Source organism: Podarcis raffonei, chromosome 9, assembly GCF_027172205.1.
Source record: "Podarcis raffonei isolate rPodRaf1 chromosome 9, rPodRaf1.pri, whole genome shotgun sequence".
Classification (NCBI taxonomy): Eukaryota; Metazoa; Chordata; class Lepidosauria; order Squamata; family Lacertidae; genus Podarcis; species Podarcis raffonei.
This window is the reverse complement of record NC_070610.1, coordinates 2,228,114-2,248,813: the sequence shown is the minus strand read 5'-3', so window position 1 is coordinate 2,248,813 and position 20,700 is coordinate 2,228,114. Positions and strand designations below refer to the sequence as shown.

At 41.9% G+C, this 20,700-nt stretch overlaps 1 protein-coding gene across 2 annotated transcripts in view; it reads right to left on the bottom strand.

The window, feature by feature from the left end:
• ETFA (electron transfer flavoprotein subunit alpha) overlaps positions 1 to 20,641 on the bottom strand; it is a 40,367-nt gene extending 19,726 nt beyond the window's left edge. For both annotated transcript variants that reach the window (XM_053402680.1, XM_053402681.1), the window contains exons 1-9: positions 20,525 to 20,641; positions 14,472 to 14,621; positions 13,588 to 13,669; positions 13,414 to 13,496; positions 13,034 to 13,133; positions 7,212 to 7,322; positions 5,174 to 5,275; positions 2,568 to 2,636; positions 1,757 to 1,839 (exon numbers count right to left, since the gene is read on the bottom strand). In XM_053402680.1, coding sequence (XP_053258655.1) covers positions 1,757 to 1,839; positions 2,568 to 2,636; positions 5,174 to 5,275; positions 7,212 to 7,322; positions 13,034 to 13,133; positions 13,414 to 13,496; positions 13,588 to 13,669; positions 14,472 to 14,621; positions 20,525 to 20,569 — 825 coding nt within the window. In that variant the 5' untranslated portion in view covers positions 20,570 to 20,641. The remainder of the gene's footprint in view (positions 1 to 1,756; positions 1,840 to 2,567; positions 2,637 to 5,173; positions 5,276 to 7,211; positions 7,323 to 13,033; positions 13,134 to 13,413; positions 13,497 to 13,587; positions 13,670 to 14,471; positions 14,622 to 20,524) is intronic.
• Positions 20,642 to 20,700: the final 59 nt, after the last annotated feature.

Here is a 20,700-nt window from a genome sequence, read left to right as displayed (position 1 = left end):
ATGTATGTTACAACAGCAGCAAGAATACTTATCGCAAAGTATTGGAAGACGCAAGATCTACCCACTCTGGAAGAATGGCAGATGAAACTAATTGACTGTATGGGTCTGGCAGAAATGACGAGCAGAATCCGTGACCAGGGAGAAGAGTCGGCAGAAGAAGATTGGGAAAAATTTAAGGATTATTTACAGAAATATTGCAAAATTAAGGAAAGTTAAATGGTGTTGGATTGAAGCTGAGTGGTTTCTAGCTGTAATGATATAAAGGAACATAGATGGGAAAAAAGGGTTTGAAAAATAAGGTAATGTTATAAGCTGTAATGCTTTAAATGAAGGATTTGCTGAACAAATAACCTTAATTGGGATACAAGGAGGAGAAGTATGAGGAGGTCTGAGAAATTTGTTATTTAAAAGTATGATTTATGAATTTTATGTTTTGTTTTTTTAATGTTTTTGTTTGTTCTGTTTTTGTTTGTTTGTTTAAAAATTGGAAAATTTAATAAATATTCTTTAAAAAAAATAGAAGATCATACTGCATCACGATATTACTAAGTGCAGTTGTACACAAAACACAACTTATTGCAAAAACCAGAGCTGCCTAAATATGAAACTCCCCATATTGTGGATACCCCCCCCATTTCAGATTCTATACCAGGTAAGTTTAAAATTTTAGTACTCAAAATTCACACAGCATCCTCTAAATGTCCTAAAAGAGGCATTTAGCCATTTCATTAGGCGTGCCAAATGTTTAAGCACTATATTATTATAGCAACTAGTTATACTGGAATGATTAAGTCTCCTGTCTCTAATATTTTTCCTATGCCAGTATTGTGATTTTAAAATCTGCATCAAGGTCCACAAAACTAAAATTCAATTTCCTCTTATGTTATGAGGCCATTCTGTGTTTTGTTCTGAATTAGCCACTGCCTTAAATAGAACCTTGTAGTATCTATTTGCTCCCCTTAAAAAATATGTAACCAGTCAAGTTACTGCAGTCCTGGAGATGCAAGAATGAAAACAAAACAGGCCAGTGATGTTGCATTTAGAGCTGAAACCATGCAAACAAATATATAATTGCAGTCATTCTTGTTACATATCCCGTAAGATTAGGAAATGTATCCTAGCCCTCAGAGCTTTGCATCATTCAGGACAAATAAGGCAGAGCTCTCTAAATACCTTTCTAAAAAATAACTGGCACAGCAAATGCTTGTTTTTGTTAATTATTTTATATGCCTTCTTAGAGGGAAATAAAATGAAGCATTAAAGATTTTGGCATTAGATATGCCCCTTGTTTGGCTGTATTAAGATGCTGAGGCCTAGCTTAGTTTTGCTTGTTTGCTGTAAATTTTATATGACTAAGCTAAGAGGTTACAATAGGTTCCATCACACTCCCTTTTTCCCCTTCATCCCAAGAGGCAAAGCTTCTGTCTACTTTAGAAAACCACACCCATTTCACCAATGTCACACGCTCTGCGGGTGAGGACAGTCAGTTATGAGAAGCTCGACTCAAACTGCTGTGATACCATGCACCAGAAGGGAATCTTTCCCAAGATAAGGCAGCACCATGAAGAGAAAAGGGCAGGGTTCTAGCAATCCTAAAGGTTCTCCAGGCTGGGAGAGGGGGTGGGGGAGCTGGCAGGCTGCAGGCAAGCCTGGAGACTGCATTACCTACAGCTCCATTAGGAAAAGGCAGTGGTCCTCCAAACTATTCCAAGGAATTTTAACCAGTCTCTTCTGCAAAAATAATTTGAATACTCACTGGTGCTACAATTTTGCCTGTCTGTCCAACTTGCATGTCATTGGGTACAAAGCCTGCATCAACAGCTGCACGAGACGCACCAACTAGAAGCAAAAAAAAAAGATAGTTATCTCAAGAAACATAGAAGCCAACATTTAATGCTTCATCCTATAACAACATTTTCTTTCTTATACCCCGCCCATCTGACTGGGTTCCCCAACAAAAGTGGGGATCCCTGATTTTCCCCAGTTCACCCTTCCAGCTTTAGGCCCCTCAGGAGCTATAGGCCCTCAACCTTCAGGAACAGATGGGGGGGGTCATGACGGGAGCCATAAAGCAGCAGCAAGAAAGCCCTATTACACTCTCCTCATGGAAGTTAGGATCCAAGCTAATGTATGCACAAAAGTCTCCAGCTACAAGCCATTTACCCAAATTTCACACACTTCAAAAGATATGCCCATAGAAGAAGAAGAAGAAGAAGAGGAAGAGGAGGAGGAGGAGGAGGAGGAGGAGGAGTAGTTTGGATTTGATATCCCGCCTTTCACTCCCTTTAAGGAGTCTCAAAGCAGCTAACATTCTCCTTTCCCTTCCTCCCCCACAACAAACACTCTGTGAAGTGAGTGGGGCTGAGAGACTTCAGAGAAGTGTGACTGGCCCAAGGTCACCCAGCAGCTGCATGTGGAGGAGCAGAGACGCGAACCCGGTTCCCCGGATTATGAGACTACCGCTCTTAACCACAACACCACACTGGCTCTCATAGGATAGATAGCATCTCATAGGATAGATAGCATCCCCAACTGCTCTAGAACCAAGGAGTAAAAGCAGTTGTTACCTGCAGCATGCAACTCATCTGCAAGCTCATACAGCAGTTTAAAGTTTTCTCCACTCTTCAAGCCCCGTCCTTAAAAGTAAGATAAGAGGTTAGATATGTTCAAGTGCCTTGAAATCTCTGAGTCAGACTAAACACATGACCGTAATAAAGTGTTGTTGTACGCTCCACCCACTGTCGATTTTTGCAGTGCTTTCTATCAGGCACATATACACATCCCAGCCAAGGACCAATTCATTTTCCAACTGAACCTTCTGTAGCACTTTTATGAATCTTGAATTGTCAGGGATTGTGGAGTTTTTATGGGTGCAGAATGTTCCTGAATTTTCTCAAAGCTTCTCTGCAGCTGGGTTGTGTTTATCAGTCGTATGAGACTCAAGGTCAAAATGCTCAGAGTAGGAGATAAATATCCTGCTACTGAATGGTTCTGTATTCCTTCTATCTTTTCTCTTCAGTACAGTCTGTGGTTTTCGGCTCTGTAACTGGACATGCTCTTCAGAGTGAAGTTCTGCACTTTGCCTGGAGATCCAGCAAGAATATTGGGCTTTGTAACCATTTTATGCTCTAAGAACCTCAGTAAAATTTTACTGAAGTACTTCTGCTTCCTGTGTGTGCGTTTTCTTACACTGGAACTCCACGGGATTTCACGCTACTATGCTACTTTTGCCCATGCCCTGTTGTGCTCTTTTCAGGCATGGAGCCAGGGGTGACTGGTTTTTGTCACCAGCCTTAACATGAATGTTGTCTGTTTGAGATTAATGTAATTATTTCTTCAGAATGATAGAGGGTTACACATTTATTTACATATCTACCATAACTGAAAAAAATTGAGGAATTAGAGCATAGTAACTTGCACTTCACTCCCCCTGCTGGCTTGAGAGTTACAGCTTTCAAGTAGAGTCGTATCTCGGAAGTCGAATGCCTTGTGAGTCAAAGGTTTTTGCTCCTGAACACCGCAAACCCAGAAATGAGTCTTCCGGTTTGCAAACGTTCTTTGGAACCTGAACGTCCAACGCGGCTTATGCAGCTTCTAACTGGCTGCAGGAGCTTCCTGCCACCAATCAGAAGTCAAGCCTAGGTTTCCGTTCGACTTCCGAGGTACGACTGTAATAGAGTACTGTTTTTTGCTATTTTATTTTTTCCTGAGATGGATGTGATAAACTAGTTGTGCTATTGTAGTACCCACTTATGCACGTTCTAATCGCATATGACCATGTATATGCGCAGCACCAGTAAATAATTAAATATATAGAATCATAGCAGGAAATGGCAGGAGAGAACTGGAGAGTCCTTGTGGCTTGTGAGGAGACACCCCCCCCAAAGCCCAAAGAGGACGTCCAGTGAGGGCAGGGGAAGCCCCAAAGAGACTGGAGGCGCAGCGAGGCTTTGATTACGCTGCTCAGTCTCTCTGCCTAATAACTGACAAGTGGGGTAGACAACAGCAGCAGAAGCAACCACTTTTCCACATGTCCTCCAGGTTCCAGCCAGCCCCAGAGCTCCAACTCTAATGGAAAAAAGAGGTGTGGCGAGGGAGTGGGGGAGAGAGGTGGACAGCAGGAAAATGTGTGCGTTCAGAGGCTTTTTAGAGGCTGCTCATTTTACGGGATTTTACTTATGGGGAGGGGCCTGGAATGTAATCCCTGCATCATTGCAGGGGACACCACCTGTCATGCATGCAAACCGCCTTCACTGTATCATTCTTCAAGCTAAGCTTTTCTAGCATTTTTATTATTCATGCTGATTACAAAACAAATGCTGATATTTACAGTTACTTTATTTCATCCAATCCCACACCACTTCAATGAATTGTACACTTTCTCATTTTCCAGCTTCCAACTACAAATTACTGGTCAGAATTCTTTAGGTATGGTAGAAGGTACAGTGGTACCTTGGTTTTCAAACACCTTGGTTCCCAAACACCGAAAACCTGGAAGTGTTCTGGTTTTTCGACATTTTTCAGAAGCCTAACGTCTGATGCAGTTGTCGGCTATTGTTTCTGGGGCGCTTGCACCAATCAAAAGCCTCACCTTGGTTTTCAAACATTTCAGAATGGATTAAGTTCGAGAACCAAGGTACCACTGTATTTGGCGCTTTTGTTTTTGCTATTTATTTTGCATTTTTGTTTTTGAGGCTTTTTCAGTTGATTTGTTTCTGTGACTGTGTGGAACCCAGTTCAGCTACTGATTGATTGTATGACTGCGGAAATGGATAAAAGCCCCCCATCTAAACAGTGACTATCATCAGTGAACGTAAGAAAAAAAAAATAATTTTTATCTTTATCATCTACAATACTGTTTTATTTATTTTATAGCGTAGTACATTGATTATTGCTTTCATTTCAATGGTCTCGTTAGATAGTAAAGTTCATGTTAAATTGCTGTTTTAGGGGTTGTTTTTAAAAGTCTGGAAATGATTAATCTGTTTTGCATTACTTTCTATGGGAAAGCGGGCCTTGGTTTTGGAATGCTTTGGTTTTGGAACTGACTTCCGGAATGGATTAAGTTTGAGAACCAAGGTACCACTGTATAACAAAGTTTTTGTTATTTTCTACTTTGCTAGAAATTTCACCACTAGTTCATCACAATTCTAGCCAATTAGCCACTACTTACCACCTGAAACAACCACCTTCGCACTAGTCAGTTCTGGCCGATCACTTTTTGTTAACTTTTGTTCGATCCATTCAGACTGACCAGCTGGTGAAGCTGCAGATACTGTTTATATCAAAAAACAAAACAAAGAAAAGACACTGAGCTTTTGAAAGGTACAAAGTCGTAGCCATAAAAACGACCTCCATGCCCAAACTCTGCAGTATATGTGATATTATATATATCAGCTCATCTTACAACTTTGCATTAATAAACAAAAACATGTTAACAATTATTTACAGTCTAGTCAATAAGAACAGGAGACTCTTAATCCCAGAGTTGTATGTTCTCCATCTCTGGCCAAAGATTCCTCCAGTGCAGGGGGTTGGACTAGATGGCCCTCATGGTCCCTTCCACCTCACTTTTTGTACATTTAATTAATGGGGGGGTTTGGCAAACCTCAAGTAATTAAAAAATTTAGCAGACCTTATGCCACGTCAGATCATTGCTCCATCTATGGCAGTACTATGAACACTAGGAATGGGGAACTTGTGGCCCTCCAGATGTTGTTGGACTCCCAATGCCCATCAGTCACAGGGGACAGGGACAGGGGTCAATGATAATGGGAGCTGTAGTCCAGCAGCGTGTGGAAAGCCAAATGCTCCCTTCCCCAGCCTACACTGATTGGCAGCAGCTCTCTAGCATTTCAGAAAGCAGTCTTTCACAGCCCTTCCTGAAGATGACAGGGTTTGAAGTCTATAGTCCTGCCTCCATTTAAAAAACACAATAAATAAAAGAAAACATCAATACGGTTATACCTCTGGATGTTAATATGAATTCATTCAAAATATACCAAGACTTAAATAGGATTTTTTATTTATTAAATTTCTATCCCACTGTTCCTCCCAAAAGAGCCCAGGGTGGCAAACAACAAGAGATAAAATAAAAACAACTGAAACTGAGACTGCCAGAAGGGGATGTACAGTGAGAAACAGCGAGCATCCAGCATGGTAGTAGTGCATGTAATTGTCCTTTAGATGCAGGTAACTGATCTAGTTTACACACACAAATGCCGCCATGCGTTTTTGCCCGTCAGAAACATTAGGGCTCATATAGCAAATAAATCAACATGTGAAGTCACTAAGATGTTTACTCAGAAGGAAGTCTGAATTATTTCTACTGGATTATTTCCAAGTATGCATGTCTATTATTACATCATGTCTATTATTACATCAAAGCAGCCAAAACTAGGTTTTGAATTGGTTTACAAGTGTTTTATATGTGGTTTAGTAAGTGTTGTCCTTTTACTTCTTTTACAGATAAGCCCCTGAATAAGGCTTACAGATAGGCTTACGGACTGTACACAGTTATCCACAATTTAGCCTGTTGCAATTCTTGTTGTTGTTATAGTGTATGCAGTCCTTCATCTGAAGATCACAGGGTAGTTCACGACACGAAAATACAAAATAAGAACATAAGAATTCATAATAAAACAAAAACAAGAATACAGACATTTCTAACTCTCCATGACAGAAATAAAGCACATCACCACCACAGAGGAAACAGCAAGGGTGAAACACCACTCAGTTTAAGATATGGTCTTGGTACGGTTATGTGATGCTTTGGCTGGGGCAAAAGTAGTGCATGCAGGTTAATGGAGCATGAGCTGTAGAAGAGACCTGGTGTGATGCATACTTTGGGGGAAGGGGAATTTTACTTTGGCAGGAAATGCATTGGGCTAACAGAATAACAAACATGCATCCTTTCCAGCATCTATGGGGAAAGCCTCTCCTTTTTGTTTGAATCAACTGAACCATTCAAAATGGCTTCACAATTTTGATACAGTAGTTTTACATGTAACCCGACCCAAGACGGCTACAAGAAAAGAGATATCCATGTGGAATGATTAGAGGACTCTAGGAGACAAAGAGTGGCAAAGTGTAAAGAGGGAAGAATTCAATAAATGCAAACTTGTGCAACTTTGTCTTTTTATTTGACAATAATGTTTTTAATCCAATTTCAACTTGAGAAGGAAAAAAACCCAGACAAACTGAACACTCACCTTTCTCTACCATAGCACTACCACCACTTATTGATGCAGCCTCAAAGGAAGTACCTCGTACAGAGAACACCTTTATTTTTTCATCACACTTCACAGTGCACAGGGCATTTCCTACAAAAAGACCACACTTTCTGTGAAAATAAAATTGCAAACTCCAATGATCAGCTGCTTTTAGCAGAGGGCAGTAATGCTGTTGCTTAGACAAAACAATCCTTTCAGGCAGGAAAATTTAAGAGACTAAAAAATGGACTCAGAATAGGTTTACATTTCCTTGGTGTCACAGGAGAATTTTTCAGTAAGACACAGCAAGGGTTCACCTTCCCTGGTGTCTCAGGCATGCTGGTGTAGTGCACACCTGGCATCTCAACAGTGAACATCGCTGTCGCTTCTGCACGGGGGGGGGCACAGTGAGGGCCTGGTGGTGCAGCCAATTCAAGGTTCCTGCTGCCATGCTGGCACCATACTGAGTTCCCTGCACCTCGTGCCTCCACCTCTTGGTAAGCGGCAGAGACAGAAGAGTTTGGATTTGATATCCCGCTTTATCACTACCCGAAGGAGTCTCAAAGCGGCTAACATTCTCCTTTCCCTTTCCTTCCCCACAACAATCACTCTGTAAGGTGAGTGGGGCTGAGAGACTTCAAAGAAGTGTGACTGGCCCAAGGTCACCCAGCAGCTGCAGGTGGAGGAGCGGAGACGCAAACCCAGTTCCCCAGATTACGAGTTCACCGCTCTTAACCACTACACCACACTGGCCAGGTGTGCAACACCGCCAGGCCCTGGGCACCCCACTAAGCACCACTGGACACATTCAAGTTTTCAGACAACTCATTAATACTACTACTTATTATTATTTATTAAATTTCTGTACCACCCTTCATCAGAAGATCATAGGGTGGTTTACAATATAAAAACACAAAAATACAAAGCATAGTAACAAACAAAACAAAACAAAAACTTCAGTTGTGACCCTGATAGTGGAGAGAAAGAAGTACCGATATTATTATTTTTACAAAAGCGTTTAGCCACATCTACTAGACACTAAGTGCAGTGGTACCTCTGGTTACAAACTTAATTCGTTCCGGAGGTCCGTTCTTAACCTGAAACCGTTCTTAAACTGAGGTACCACTTTAACTAATGGGGCCTCCCGCTGCCGCTGCGCCATTTCTGTTCTCATTCTGGGGTAAAATTCTTAACCCAAGGTACTACTCCTGGGTTAGCAGAGTCTGCAACCCAAAGTGTTTGTAACACGAGGTGTTTGTAACAGGAGGAACCACTGTATCTGAAAAAATATCCATTCCCTCAGCATGAAGGTACCGTAGCCATCCAACCACAAAAAAATGTTTTGCACAGCAGATGCATGCAGTTCCTACTTCCATTGTACACCAGGCCTCTCCTATGTAGGTTTACTCAGAAATACACCCCACTGAATTCCATGAGACTTACTCCCAAACGAAATGTCCAAAGGACTGAAGGCTAAGAATGGGAGACTAGTTCTATTTCAGATGTGACATTAGTCAACCAAGATGTTTCCCAGATGGAACATTTTTAATGCACCGTGGCAGAAACACTGAAGCTGTTCACAAGGAGAGAAGTGAGCATGCAAACCCAGTGCCTGAGCTTGGGAAAATAAAGCATGGTTTATTAAGTCATTAACATTACCACGTAAACCTGCTCAAAAAAAATGCTCACTGACTCCATGACTAAGAAACAATTGCCTAGAAAGTGGTGGTGAGATATGAACAAACCTGGGCAGCAACATTGAACAGGTTCACACAGTCCATGCTTAAAGCATGGAGGGAAAAAGCAGGCAAACTATCTCCATCCCCACTAACCCCCTTGCCTATCACCCACTATTCCAACACGCAGCACAAAACCTCCAGATAAAAACCTGGCAAGTCGAAGGCCTACACTGTCTAAAAGATTTCTAACACAACAACAAACCTATACCAACACAAAGATTTCTAACACAACAACAAACCTATACCAACACAAGAAATACAAGACAAACTAGGGGTCAACCAAATACCTTGGCTAACACATCACTGAGCCTTCTTAAACAATCCAACAGTAAAATCAGCGGCCACTAGGCCCTTGACTAATTTCGAAAACCTTCTCCTGACAGCAGAGGGATACAGTAAAGGGATGGTATCCACATACAAAATACTGCACCAGAATCCTACAAACCCCCTTGACGCAATCAAACTACAATGGGAGCACAACATAGGCTATGAAATTAACCCACCCAATGGACTAGAATGTGGTCTAAACCTCCTTCTAAGTCCATATCAGCTCGCTAGAAAAGCTAACCAATAAACTGAAACTGACATGGGGGCAAATAGAAGAGGACGCCTTCACCCCAGTATGGCTCCCCTTTATCACAGCCAACAAGATAACAACAAGAACCCAACAACAACATACAAATCAATCTGGCTTACCTGACCCAACAAGCCCCGTCCCCCCACAAATGCAAACAAACCTCACTGCAGCCAACCTCGGACAACTAACCATACCCTGCCCCCTAATACATCTCACTTCCAAGGAAATGTAATAAATGAATAGTAAGAGAACCTACCATACAAGAGAATATAAGCCTCACCACCCCACCCCTCCTCTTCTTCCCAAACCTTATACTGTACTCAACACTAATGTCTCACAAGAAATGTAACTGATTTGTAAGAAAGACTGTACAACCTGAAAAAGAGACAAAGCATGTACTTTTGTAAAAGTAAAAAGAAAATATTTAATAAAAATATTTTTTAAAGAAACAAAGAAACCTGGGCAGACTTTGTAGTTGGATGCTCACTGTGATTCTCATTGCAAGGAAATGAAGTTATGTTTTCAAAAGAATGTTACAAGCTCAGAAAGTCACAACTGCCATGAAGAAACTACTGACAAATTTGGTTTGCATTTGAAACAAGAAAAGATTAAAAGTGCTGCACTTTTAATTCCTTCAACCACACTTTACAAGTAAGTTATAAAAAGGCAAGTCTCAGAAATAATTGATGGTTTTTATGAAGTTGTAGCTTTTTATGTCATACTACACCTATTTGTTCTTCGGAAAGTCTGCCAGTAATAATAATAATAATAAATTATTATTTATACCCCGCCCATCTGGCTGGGCTTCCCCAGCCACTCTGGGCGGCTTCCAAAAAAATATTAAAATACTGTGATACATCAAACATTAAAAGCTTCCCTAAACAGTGCTGCCTTCAGATGTCTTCTAAAAGTTGTTATTCTCTTTGACATCTGGTGGGAAGGCGTTCCACAGGGAGGGCGCCACTACCGAGAAGGCCTACTGCAGTCCTAAACACGTTTCCTTGCAAGTCCCACCTCCTTTTGCGTCTAGGATCCGTTCCGGAGCCTCAGACACTCGATGAAAAGGACCCTTGACAAACCACCGCTCTACGCATGCGCGAAGCATGATTTAGCGCTTCTGCGCGTGCTGCAAACCCGGAAGTAACCTGTCCCGGTACTTCCGGACTTGCCGCAGACGTTGGATGAAATGGACCCTAAACAGGGCGGACTCAAAACAAGATATTACTGTAGTATCAAATTATTTCGGTCACAGACCAGCATAAGAAAAAACATACGGTTAAACTGAACATATAAGACTTAAACAGGTAAAGGATAAAAACTAGTAATTAAAAGGTGATTATATTATGCATAACTTTAAAATATAGAACAAGGATAAACAGTTAAAAGCGATTATAAGGGAGGAAGCGTGAAGGAGCATAGGTCTTGCATTTTGGGCCTAGTTTGTTGTATAAACCATCCTTTGGCGAATATCCTTCAAGGCAGCACAAAATCTAGCAACTGAGTATGTAACATCTGGGTAGACCAATCATTAAAAACTGGGTTATTAAGTCTCCAATTAATTCATTATAAACCCAACACATTGTCAATGTGGTTCTTCTCACTTGTATGTTTACAAGAGATGATGAAAGAGGCAGAAAAAAAGATATGGGGGGGGGACAGACATTGCTAGTAATAGATAAGCACAAATAACTGTAGAATAAAATTATTAGAAGGTACATCAAAACCTAGAAGCAATCCATCAGTATTTGAAGGCAAGGGAACATTGACAAAAGAAAGGAAATAAATCCTGCCATAACAAATTTAAAAGCCATAGAAGCTAATGCTTTCATGTCCAAATTAAATTATGAGATCAGACAAGCATGATAAGGCTAGACAAATAAGGGCAGCAAAATAATTAGGGAAAGTCAATTAAATATTACAAATAATCGTATCAATGTCTCACTAACGAAAAAAGATAACCCTATGGATTACTGAAATCAGAACTAATGTAACCCATATTAAATAAAAGGAACTAACTGAATGGCTTACAGTTTGCAAAATCTTATCAGAAATGCATTAACAGGAATACAATACATGTCAGCAGATTCTGTTAATTAAGAAGCTATATCTGGTTTCTCAGGACTTTGAACTACAATCCTGCAGTACTAGGGATGATCCTATTAGTTGCGTCAGAAAAGCCATTTCCACTTTTCCTGTTACCAAAGCGATGTTAGATGCCTTAATGCAAACCTCTATAACAGATTGAGGTTGAATCCTGACAAGACAGAAGTACTGTTTTGGGGGGATGGGATGGGTTGGTGTGGAGGACTCTTTGGTCCTGAATGGGACAGGTGCACAGCCTGGGAGTCATTTTGGACTCACAGCTGTCCATGGAGGCGCATGTCAATTCTCTGTCCAGGGCAGCTGTCTACCAGCTCCATCTGGTACACAGGCTGAGACCCTACCTGCCCACAGACTGTCTTGCCAGAGTGGTGCATGCTCTGGTTATCTCCCGCTTGGACTACTGCAATGCACTCTATGTGGGGCTACCTTTGAAGGTGACCTGGAAACAACAACTAATCCAGAATGCAGCAGTTAGACAGGTGACTGGGAATGGCCGTCGAGACCATATAACACCGGTCCTGAAAAACCTACATTGGCTCCCAGTACGTTTCCGAGCACAATTCAAAGTGTTGGTGCTGACCTTTAAAGCCCTAAACAGCCTTGGCCCAGTATACCGGAAGAAGCGTCTTCACCCCATTGTTCAGACCAGACACTGAGGTCCAGCTCTGAGGGCCTTCTGGTGGTTCCCTCACTGCGAGAAGTGAGGATACAGGGAACCAGGCAGTGGGCCTTCTTGGTATTGGCACCCACCCTGTGGAATGCCTTCCCATCAGATGTCAAGGAAATAAACAACTATCTGATTTTTAGAAGACATCTGAAGGCAGCCCTGTTCAGGGAAGTTTTTATTTTATTATTATTTTTTTTTATAATATTTTTTATTAAACAATTTTTATATTAACACAAACAAAACATACATAAACAAGCAACAAACAATAACAGAACAAAAAACAAGTACCATTTCATGTCCTAATTTCTTAAACCTTACTTCCTCGACTTCCTCTTGCTTCCCGTTTCTGTATTCCAAGTTCTTACAATTATTCAGCGAATCTTCCCTTATTTTACTATAAATTTATGTTAATCATCCTTATTCTCTTTATCTTAACCATTACTAATAGTAACCATTTATTTTATTTTAAACCCAACATCATTCTAACTGTCATTAATTTTATAGTATTTCTTTAAGTAGTCCTTAAACTTCTTCCATGTTCAGGGAAGTTTTTAATGTCTGATGTTTTATCGCATTATTATTATTATTATTATTATTATTATTATTATTATTATTATACCATTAATTCTGTTAGTAGCCGCCCAGAGTGGCTGGGGAAACCCAGCCAGATGGGCAGGATATAAATAAATTTTTTATTATTATTACTATATATGGTATACAGACTGACAACACTCACCTGCATAAATTGTCCTCACAAATGTGTCAGGAGACTTTATTTCAATTATGTCTGAGACAGGAGCAACATCAAGCTTAGCTGCCACTCTGGGAAGAAGATTCTAAACAAACGAAACAGATAGAAGCAAATGTTGCTAACAAGTTATAAACCTGCATAATGCTGACTACTACTCTAGTTTTATTGCTAAAAATTACAAATTGAGACAATACACTAAACACGTATCTGGCAAATGAAAGTAATGGAAGCGCTATAGAAGCAGCACACTAAAAAAAGCCCTGTATATATCAATATGCAATAATTACAAGTCATAATTTATAAATTAGTTTAGGGATCAATCTCTCTGGAACAACAGATTTGTGGTGGGTGTCATATATGCTCACCTTCCCAAAAGCAGATGCCCCGGCACAGATGTGGGTGTAATTAAACTGCTTCTGGGCTGCCAGAATCAATGGAGTCAGCTCCTCTGGGGATGAAACATATTGGTCAAAACACCTTATATTTTCCATCACAGTGGTGACTGCAGAGAATCTTAATGACAAGCAAATGAGTCTCACCGGGCAGAAATCCTTTGTATGCATCATGCTGCGAGACAAGAACTTTGACAACCCCTTGCACTTTACTCAGCTCTTGAGCTACCTGCAATGAAAAGGTTTATTATCACTATTTGTGCATGCAAAACCTTGCTGCTGTGACCAGATGTTACTGGGAAGAGTGGTAAATAAATAGTAAGAGAAGACTCCCGGGGCTGATAGAGCATGAGGGGGGGAAAGAATGCAGCATTCTGCTTTAACACTCTCACTCTCTCTGAAGTGTCATTCAAACACATGCTTCAACATATACTTTATTTTGGCTGAAAGCAGCACCCAAGGACCAAGAGTCGAATTGCATTCCAAATGCAAAATTAGCATAGCACTCAAAAAAATCAACCAGATTTTGATTGATATATGCAAGTTTGAGATTCTCTTTGCCAAACTAGTTAACCATTTTTACTAGACAAAGCCTTACATTCTGTTTTTTTGTAATTTTTCAGCTTTATCATGGTGGTTGTAGATAAGAGAAGCTGCTTTTACAATTCCCAAACCCAGCATATATTTGTATTTAAGCATACATTATATAAGGACATCAATCCATTATTAGGTGATTTGCATGCCTATAAACAACTGGATATATCAGTCGCTCAGAGCAATAAAAGCCAATGGAACAACTGTCATAAACGTGGTCTCATTTATCATCACTAATAAGGTGCCTATCCTGAAAAGAAGAAAAAAAATGATATTTGGGCAGTCTTTTAAAAAAGATGAGGCATGACTATGTTCCACTGACCTGAATTCCCCACCCCCTCCTTCCCTCAAGGCAGGATACAATTTTTTTAAACAAATAACAAGTTCAGAAACAGAAAGCAGACTTCCCTTCCTCCTCCCCTTTTCAATGTTTTTACCTTTTCACAATTGGAGCCAGCTACTAAACATGAAACGTCCCCTCCAAGACGCTTTGCCGCAGTGATGGTATTTAATGTAATAGGTGAAACAGCCTCATTTGTGTGTTCGGCTATTACTAGTGTACTCTGAAACCGGTGAAGCAAGGAGACCTTTAAAACAAGAGAAGGGGGGAGAGGGTTTAACAATAACACTTGTAGCTCTTAAATTCAACTAATCTGTTGGTTAACATTGCAGGTATATGCACCTTCATATGCCCTTACAGAATCTCTGAGTTTGGAATGATATGGTATGAAATCACGTAAGTCAGCAATCTTATCTCGACCAACAGTTTGTTTAGAGAGCAGGTGCATTTTCTGACACTTCTGCCCAATCCCCTCTGTTTAACTAGGATTTTCCATGCCCCAAGGCCCCTTGTAATCCAGATGCTAAGGACATACCAGAAACAGCTGGAGGCAAAACATACTCAGGCAGCACAAGCAAGAAGGTGCATGTTCTTACATTAGTTGTTCCAAATCCTCCCTTCAAACCTTTACCCCAATATCTATACAGCACAAAGATGCTCCTCCCCAACTATCTCAGAATTGCTGGAGCTCTAGGGCCAAAGGTTTCCTCCCTAACTTGGTGGGTCTTTCTCCACAACACTCCCCAACCAATGTGCAGATTCCACTCACTATTCTCAAGTGACATTTGCAATACACGCTTAGCATACACAGGAGGTGTCACTGAACTCAATTTATGTAGTCATCCAAGACAATTTGTTATATGCAACAATGAATTAGGCTACAATTTGTAACTATGATCAGAAGTGTAAAAGTTCCTGTAAAATTCTTCATGTTCCAACTTAAGTATATTAAATCACATCAAGGAGTCAAGGATTTTTAAATCATTGAGGTGAATTGCCAGTAACAAATTACTTACTGCCAATATATATCAAAAACCATATTTTTGATTATGTTTCATAAATCATTTTTCATAAAAGTTACTAGCATGTATGGACTGTTTGATTAATAAATCCATGCTTTCATGGCAAAAAGCCCACACTTGCTAAAATTTATAGTCCGGTCACAAGCAAAATGTGCAGAACCACTGAAAGATTAGAGTTTAAGATTCCAAAGTAAAATGTATTTTAAAAGAAAATCTGGTGTTTGTTGGAGGGAACATACAGTGAGAGGAATGGTTGTTATAGGATAAGCTTCAGTCTTCCTATAACAAGTTTTGTAGCATAGATAATTATCTATTTACCAAAAAAGCATAATGTAAACTTCTTAAAATAAATCTGAAGAAGCAGAAATGCTCTTTGTAACTTAGTCATTTAACAGGGTAAAAGGAGGGTTTGATTTATTAATATTTCTGAGATTACATAAAAATAAATCAATGTCTTCACTATTCCTTCATGTGGAACATAACAAGGACTTGTTCTGAGTTAATTTCCATTCACTCATTATTATCATCGGCTCATGCAAAATGGTTTTTTATAGTGTTCAAAGATTTGAGCCTTCCCTTGGAAGTGTGCTGTGAACTTCCATTTAAATCTGATGGCATACCTATTTATAGCATGCTCCAAACCCAAGACCTGCCACAATGAGCGAGTTTGGAACAGGCAGATCTACAGTGAGCCCAGGCTGAAGTTATTCATGTCAGTTCAGCTGGAGATGCTGTGGGTTAAGTCCTCTATACCAGCTCAGCCAAAGCCAGTTGAACCAAAGCCAGGTTAAGTCCCCCAAAAGGATGTCCCAGGAAGAGGAGGGTTGGACAGGGCAGGCACAGACTTGAACCTATTCTAAACCCCTGTGCTGGGTTGCTAGGTCATGTGACTGAGGACCCATTTTCAGGTTGTTCCTTGCTCATAGAATAATGGAACTGTAGAGTTGGAAACAGTGTTAGAAACTCAGATATATAAGCTAGGTGCCAAATGACTCCTTAAACCAGGATTAGAGTCACCAAAATGGAATGCCTAATTGCCATTTTGGGGCCAGACGGTTTGAAAGGCATATTTTTCAATACAACTTTTTGTTTCCTGAAATTCATTTTGATTGTGCAGAGAAAATATAATGGATAGAATTCTATAGGGTGTGTCACTAGTGTGTGAAAACAGTCCAGATCCAAGGATCCCTAGGTATGCACCTCCAAATGGTGAAGAGGTCATGCGCCATCCTGGCACCCAGGCATCTTCACTTGGTCACCGGTGGCCAATAGCCAGGTTCAAAATGCACCTGGTGAATTTCCAATGTTGGGTGGAAGGGACCCTGGGGGTCATCTAGCCCAGCCCCCTACAATGCAGGAAAATCAATGGCTCTGTGACAGGTGGTCATCCAACCTCTGCTTTAAAGCTTCCAATGAAAGACAGTCCAGAGCTCCATGTTCCCCAGAGCACAGACTGAGACCTCCCTTGCCTCCAGTGTGAACCCTGCCTTGCACTATATTACTCCCTAGTTGGGCATAGCTGCATCATAGAACACAAACACTGCACAGCCATAAGGCCCACTGGACGACCCTGGGCCTGTCCCTCTCTCTCATCTGACCTACCCTCAGTGGATGGCTGTGAGGATAAGATGGAGGGGGGAAGAACGGGGGAGAGAGAACCATGCATGCTGCCTTGAGCTCCTTGGAGAAAAGATGTGATATAAATGTAAAGAATAAATAAAGAACAAACTGGAACGTGTCCAGAGGAGGGCAACCAAAATGGTCAAAGGCCTGGAAACGATGCCTTATGAGGAACGGCTAAGGGAGCTGGGCATGTTTAGCCTGGAGAAGAGGAGGTTAAGGGGTGATATGATAGCCATGTTCAAATATATAAAAGGATGTCACATAGAGGAGGGAGAAAGGTTGTTTTCTGCTGCTCCAGAGAAGCGGACACGGAGCAATGGATCCAAACTACAAGAAAGAAGATTCCACCTAAACATTAGGAAGAACTTCCTGACAGTAAGAGCTGTTTGACAGTGGAATTTGCTGCCAAGGAGTGTGGTGGAGTCTCCTTCTTTGGAGGTCTTTAAGCAGAGGCTTGACAACCATATGTCAGGAGTGCTCTGATGGTGTTTCCTGCTTGGCAGGGGGTTGGACTCGATGGCCCTTGTGGTCTCTTCCAACTCTAGGATTCTATGAAATACCGTAGATTCCGGAGTATAAGACGACTTTTTAATCCCAGAAAAGAGGTTAAAAAGTCGGGGGGTCATCTTATACGCCAGGTACTACCTCCAAGGCAGCAGTGGGTGCCGGGTGGCTTCCTCTTGGCGCGGAGACCGCCACCCGCTGCTGCTTTGGAGGCTGCCGAAGCTGCCACCGCAGCAGCGGACGGCGGGCTCCGCACCGCGCGGCTTCCTCCTGCCCAGCGTATAAGACTGAGCTTATAAGACAAAACCCCAAATTGTCAGTGCCCATATAGGCCCAGTCGCCTAATACGCCGGAATCTACGGTATATAATTTATCCATCAAATTTCCACACTTAGATGACCATATAGAAATAAAATCAAATATTTTAGCTATTCCAATGTCTTTAAACAATTTTTAAAAGCAACAATGCTGTTGTTTCAATGCTGTTCTTCTCCTTAGCTCAGAATCTTTAAATCTTTCTGAATATCTTTCTGGAGATGCCTGAAGTGGAATTTTGGCCAAGCAGCAGTTTGGACATGGTGTACTTGGCACACAGATCCTCACCGCTTCCTTCTCACTATCTCTTTCCCTGAACATTTTTATTACCTATTGTACCACCTTCATTTTCTACTACATTCCTGTTCCTAGTCTCTCACTACCAATACTACTACCACTACAGCTCCACATATACAATGTCCTATAACCATCATTCTTTGCAAGGCGCAGGACAGAGTCATCAGATTCTCCCATTCTACAAATCACTCCATTAATACATACTCTTCCCTCTGTCTCAAGGACATGTAGGAGCATAGGAAGCCACATGCAGCCTTCTCTATCCAGGCTTCAGATCCCCCACTTCACAGGCCACATCCTCAGTGCTTCATGCCTCAAGTAATTTTGCCTGACTGGAATGCATCCTGGGATAAAAACTATTACTACATTATTATTATTATTATTATTATTATTATTATTCTTATTATTATTATTATTATTATTAATGCTTCTTGTAACACTGCATTAAATTCCACAAGATAGACACTGCTGCATTGCTAATATTTGAAACTGTGTTCTACAGACTTGTGGAAGCCCATTTTGTCAAATGAAACAGACCTCTCTCTTGCTGAAAACCTAGAGGGGCCCTACCAGTCAATGAGCTAGACTAGTATGGTATAGTAAGACTGACAGGATAAGATCAGAGTGCCACATTAAGGCAACTGTTTCGAGATTTAAGCATTTAGCTACTAAGACATTGCTGCAGAAACAGGATGTGTACAATCTGTCCGGTTTCAGACACTGAACATTTAACCAACTATTGCAAAGATTGTTTGTATTTCACATGACATGTTGAGTGTCATATTTACACATGTACTAACCTTAACCCACAGATGTGAACCAATGGGTCCCACTGCCTATTGAAACCAGAGGACCATGAACAGGTTACATTTAGGGCTGGGCAATATAATTTTTCATAATTTTTGACCTGGCAATATGTTGTGAATCATGGTGCATGTGTGTGCTGTGCAAAAATCACAATGTGGGAAAAACCATGAAGCCAGTCAATGCCTCTACATAGTTCCATCCTTATTTCAGACATCAGTATCAGACTTATTTCAGATATCAATATATCACAAAGTTTAGCTGGTGCTATATCACGAAGTTGAAAATCAGCTCCATGGTTATTTCAGACATTGTGATATAGCAGTATATTGCACTGTTTAGCTGATGATATACTGTGATGTTGAAAACCAGATATCACCCAGCCCTAGTTACATTGGCAGGTTACATTGGCTAAAGAAGAACAAGAGCAAATCTCACAGAAGTGTAAAGCATCTATGTACAACTGTACATCAACTGAGAAGGAAAAATAATTTTACTTGTGGGGGGTCCCCATGTGTTTGGTGGAACAGAGGGAATAATGGGGGTGACACTCTTGAGAATAAGACATCTGTGTTTCAGTAATTACTTACACCAGTGGTGTACAGATCTGACTTGGAGGAACTACATTGTTTAAACTATCGGTAGTACAAGGTCTACCAACCATACTTAAGTTTCGGAGACAGAAGACCCACCCCGCAAAGTACACGAGTACATGCTCAGTTCGGGGGGGGGGGGGATTCAGGACCAGAATTGAGCTCACAGCCCCCGAGTCTTTTAGTAGCTGCTTTTGTGACGTAACAGTGAATCAGAAATTGTTGCAGAGCTCCCGCAAGCCACCCAGAGATCAACCAATCTACATTCTGTGAACCCAGTTTCCCACAATATTATCATGAAAGCCACTCATGCAGGCGAGTGAGTGGGCTGGCGAAGGAGGAACACTTTATCTGGTTTCTGGGATGCTTTAAACGTCACACACATATGAATGAAACTCATATATATGAAATTTCATATATATGAAACTCTTGCTAAGAGGTTAGTATCCTGCATTTTCATTCTGATTGCAGAGGAGAGGGGAGTCCACTTTTCTGCAGCCCACATAGAAACAAGACTATTAGCCTCTTTGGTTGCGGGGGGGGGGGGCGGAATGTGCCGGTCAGGAACTTTTGTGGGCTTACTGGCAAGGCTGAAATGTAAAAGAAACACACCGAGAAACACTGACATTTATCCCTGAAAGGAGCTCCAGGCGGCACAGCTGCTTTTCCTCCTCCTCCTCCTCCTCCTCGCTATTCTCCTTCTCCAGACCCCCCTGCGAGGCGGCCGAGGCCGGGGGAAGCCGGCCAATTCCCACCGGGGCCCCCCGGCCCTCGCTCCCCGCCTGGATCCTCTCCGACCCTCTGCGACGCCAGAGCCAGGCCGGGGGAACCAGGCCCCGGCGCGACCTTGGGCCCAGGCGGCCCGCCCGGCGGGGAGGCTGGGCGGAGCTGCCCGGGCGGGAGACGGGCGCAAGACGACAGAGGAGGAGGAGGAGGAGGAGGGCCGCCTGCCTGCCCCCCCCCCGGGGCGCCGCGCAAGTCCCGCCACTCACCGCTCTGTGCGCCAGGCGCTGCGCCTTGAGGAGCCCCGGAAACATGGCGGTGCTGGAAGCCGCTGCGCCTCAGCCGCCCCAGAGGAAGCCCCTCCCCGTCGCCCACTCCGAGGAGAGAAATCTCGCGAGAGCTCGTGGAGGGAGGCGACCAGGGGCGCGGAGGTGAGGGAACGAGG